The sequence below is a fragment of the Chrysochloris asiatica genome, unplaced genomic scaffold (genome assembly GCF_000296735.1).
Source record: "Chrysochloris asiatica unplaced genomic scaffold, ChrAsi1.0 scaffold00056, whole genome shotgun sequence".
NCBI lineage: Eukaryota > Metazoa > Chordata > Mammalia > Afrosoricida > Chrysochloridae > Chrysochloris > Chrysochloris asiatica.
Genome location: NW_006408574.1, coordinates 10,892,613 through 10,896,043, shown reverse-complemented (window position 1 = coordinate 10,896,043; position 3,431 = coordinate 10,892,613). Strand labels below are relative to the sequence as shown.

At 44.3% G+C, this 3,431-nt stretch overlaps 1 protein-coding gene across 1 annotated transcript; it reads right to left on the bottom strand.

Annotated features, from left to right (window-relative positions):
* Window positions 1-1,039: 1,039 nt before the first annotated feature.
* On the bottom strand, window positions 1,040-2,514 carry LOC102814972 (prorelaxin H2-like). The gene is made up of 2 exons (XM_006863839.1): window positions 2,352-2,514; window positions 1,040-1,296 (listed from the first exon to the last, which is right to left on the bottom strand). Exons 1-2 carry the CDS (start codon window positions 2,512-2,514, stop codon window positions 1,040-1,042), a joined length of 420 nt encoding a protein of 139 aa, XP_006863901.1.
* Window positions 2,515-3,431: the final 917 nt, after the last annotated feature.

Genomic DNA, 3,431 nt, shown 5'->3' with positions numbered 1-3,431 from the left:
AATAAGCACTAGACTGCTAACCACAAGGTCCATGGTCCAAACTTGGAAACCCTACACCGAATGGTTATGAGTTGAAACTGACTTGACAGAACTTACGACAACAGCAACATGGTAAAATATTGAATGACATAGGAAATACCAAAAGAAGATGGAAGGAATACAGAGTCACTGTACCAGAAAGAATTGATTCAACGATTTCAAGAGGTAGCATATGATCAAGAACCAGTGGTATTAAAGGAAGAAGGACAAGCTACTAAAGGCATTGACAACACCAGGTACTGTAGGATAAACACTGGACTGCTACACAGTAAGCTTGGCAGCTCAAACCCACAGCTGCTCCTTGAAACCCCTATTGAGGGTTGCTGTGAGTTGGAACTGACTTGATGGCACTTAACAACAATGATTGTTTGCAATGAATAATTCTACCAGACTGCCTTTTTCAAATTTTGAAAAAAAGTTTTCAAATTCATTAGAAATGTGCAATTTTTGTACATTTGTTCCAAAAGTCAATGTCAATGAAAACATTTTGTTCCATTGTACTGATTGTTTGTACATGGTGGTAGGTACTGTATAGATTGTATTATTTAAGTGATGAAGACATTATCATTTAAGCTAGTAGCATTAAAGATCATTTAATGCAGCGTAGTGGTTACGAATCGGGCTATGAACCACAAGGTCAGCAGTTCGAAACTACCAGCCGCTCCGTGGGAGAAAGATGAGGCTTTCTGCTCCCGTAAAGATTTACAAGCCTCGGAAACCCTGTACAGGGTAACTCTGGGTCGGAACGACTCAACAGCACTTAACAACAAAAACAATGCAATTATGCCATTATAATAAAAAAGAACACAAGAGATTTTAGCATTAAAAGATTTATTAATAGAAACTTCAATCATGCAGAGTGATTTTTTAAAAAATGCACAGCAAATCAGAGTTCCAAACCCTTGGAGTGATTTCTCCTGTTGTACTCATCAGTGGTGACTGTGACTATCTCAGCAGGAGCACATGTGACAATTCACTGAAGCTACGAAGCGCACTCCTCTCAGCATATTACCGTCAGTTCTTGTCTAGTACAGCCTTGGTAACAACACTTGTTTGACAAATGCATAATGCTGTTTCTCTTCTTTCGGGAAAGTTTAATTAAGCTTTTTAATTCTGGAGAACTGCCGTCTGCTTCCTCTGGACTCTTCTGGATCATCTTCCGAAGTTCTTCGTTTGTCATCACCTCCTCTTGAAAACTAGGAGTCGATGCCAACATCATATTTAAATTTTCTGTATTTGTGTTGCTGTAGGATGTATCTGTGGGGTTAGAAAAAGAGAGGGATGAAATATTACTGTCAGGGAGCTGCCGGAAAATGATAGAACTCTGTATAACAAAGGAAAGCATTTCCTCAATATAGCTCGCCAATGAAACACCATCAGCGAATGTCCCAGTATCTGTTGACACAGGTTAACGTATTTGAAAGCACTGCAACATTCCCGGGTCTCTTCCTAGGACCCCCTTAATGCTTTGCTAGTGGTACTTTTGACTCTCCCTGGGACTGAGTACTCCTCTCGCTGAAGGCATCCTGGTCATAGAAAACTGACTACAAATGGACTTTCATACTTGCGTCGTTTCTTCCATTGCTAAGAACGTCTGAGTGATGATAGTAAGCTCTCCAAGCATAGTAATTATTTTAGGCTCAAACGCTCCGTGGAGGCAGCTTCCTACTCAGGATCAAGGAAAAAGCCTGGATTTCCTGGCTGCTTTGAGCTCACAGGTATGAGTGATGAGGCAAGATTTCACATGTCTAACGAAGTCTCTCCCCTACAGGGTTTGCAGCAAGTCAGTAGTTTCCCACTTCTATATCCTCTCCTCCAACTGCACCCCAAGAACTGGTTCATAGTAGCTGCTCAGTCCTGGGGTTTCAGTTAAACAAACAAAAAAAAAGTGTGTTGGTGTGGGGAGGGATGGTTGATGGCATAGGCCACAGGCCCACTTGTTTAGAAATAAGGAGAGTGCAATTGATAACCTCCCACCATCCATGTCCCACCCTTACATCCCAACATGAGGTGTCCTGTCCCGAGGCATCCCCCTTGGCTCTTGAGTTGGCCACCACTTGGCTGAACTTGGGCAGCTTGAACTGCTCTGCATTTCCCTTCTGTCACCACCTAGCTCCTATCAGGAGGATCTCTCCTGCCTCTGGGGAGATTCGTGGGAGACCCCCAGATGGAGAGTCATTTATGGAGTCAGGGTTCAGACTTTTGGAAGCAGCTGGAGTCACCACAGAGTCTAGTGGCTAAGCAAAATGGAGACCAGGAGCTGGAGTGGCTGCTCTCACCTTCAGGCAGGGGCGTTGGTCATGGTGTCTTACCTCTGGGACGCCTGTGCCATCGGGGACGGCCACAGAGTTCAATCCTGTGACGAATTAGTTCTCGGCCACATAGCTTCACAACGTGCTCGGCTGCAAGTTCTCTGGGGAGCTGGCTCAGCAGCAGCCCAACTCCTAGCAGGTAGAACAAGAGTGTACCTGACATAGTGGACTACAGGGGCCAGCCCTGGACGAACCAGGTTCCAGGAGGCAGACTGAGGATTATAATGACAGGAGACTCAAGATGGTCAGTCGAGAGTGCTTTAATGTCTTACACATTGAGTTTAAATACATACCGCTTACGTATTAGGGAGAGGGCAAATCATACATTTTTAGTTAAATGATTCACAAGACCTTTGCTTGATCACAATACCATTGACATCATTCAGTGAAAATTTGTTGTTGTTGTCAGGTGTCATCGAGTCAGTGAGAATAATATGTTGGAAATCAGTACGTGTAAAGATTGGTTTCGTAGGTAGGGAAAATAATTTCCAGGATAATTATAGAGATACGAATCAAGAGCTACATACTACCATAGTCACATACTTCAGAGTAATTTTCTTAACTAACTTGTTTTTCTACTAAATGGGTCCATATTCTCTTGGCCCATTGCTGATGGCTAGCAAGGCCTTCCTGTAGCTCTCTCCAAAGTCTTCCTTGGTTTAGAGAGCTACCGCCGGGTGGGCTTCACACACTTCCCTCAAATCCTACAGTGGACCTGCTTCGCAGTCTATCACCAGGGACTCTCTGGCCTTGGCTGCTCTCCCTGCCTGGCTACACTAGGCTTTTATAGCCCTTGGGCTCCACTCAGACCTTGAGGCAAAGGTTTCCAGCCCCACCCCTCTGTCCCCAGCCTCCAGGGATTTCCCCCTTAGTTCCTACTCACCCTCCCACCCTCTGAGTTTGGGCTACTCCTCTTCGGAATGTGATCCTCTCCTCCTTTTCCTACCCTCAAACCTTGGCGTTTGAATTTTATAATTAATTGTCATTTTTATTCTTATTGAGGATCTACAGCAGAACATACACTGATTGAGCACTTTCTCTCCATGCCATTCAGTGACACCCATGACATCCTGCAAGTTG

What these genes read in the sequence shown, in the direction of transcription:
- LOC102814972 (XM_006863839.1), bottom strand. Translation starts at nt 2,514, where the DNA reads ATGTCAGGTACACTCTTGTTCTACCTGCTAGGAGTTGGGCTGCTGCTG. An exon ending in ATGGCACAGGCGTCCCAGAG is followed by an intron (nt 1,297 to 2,351) that starts GTAAGACACCAT and finishes CTAACCCCACAG; the next exon opens with ATACATCCTACAGCAACACA.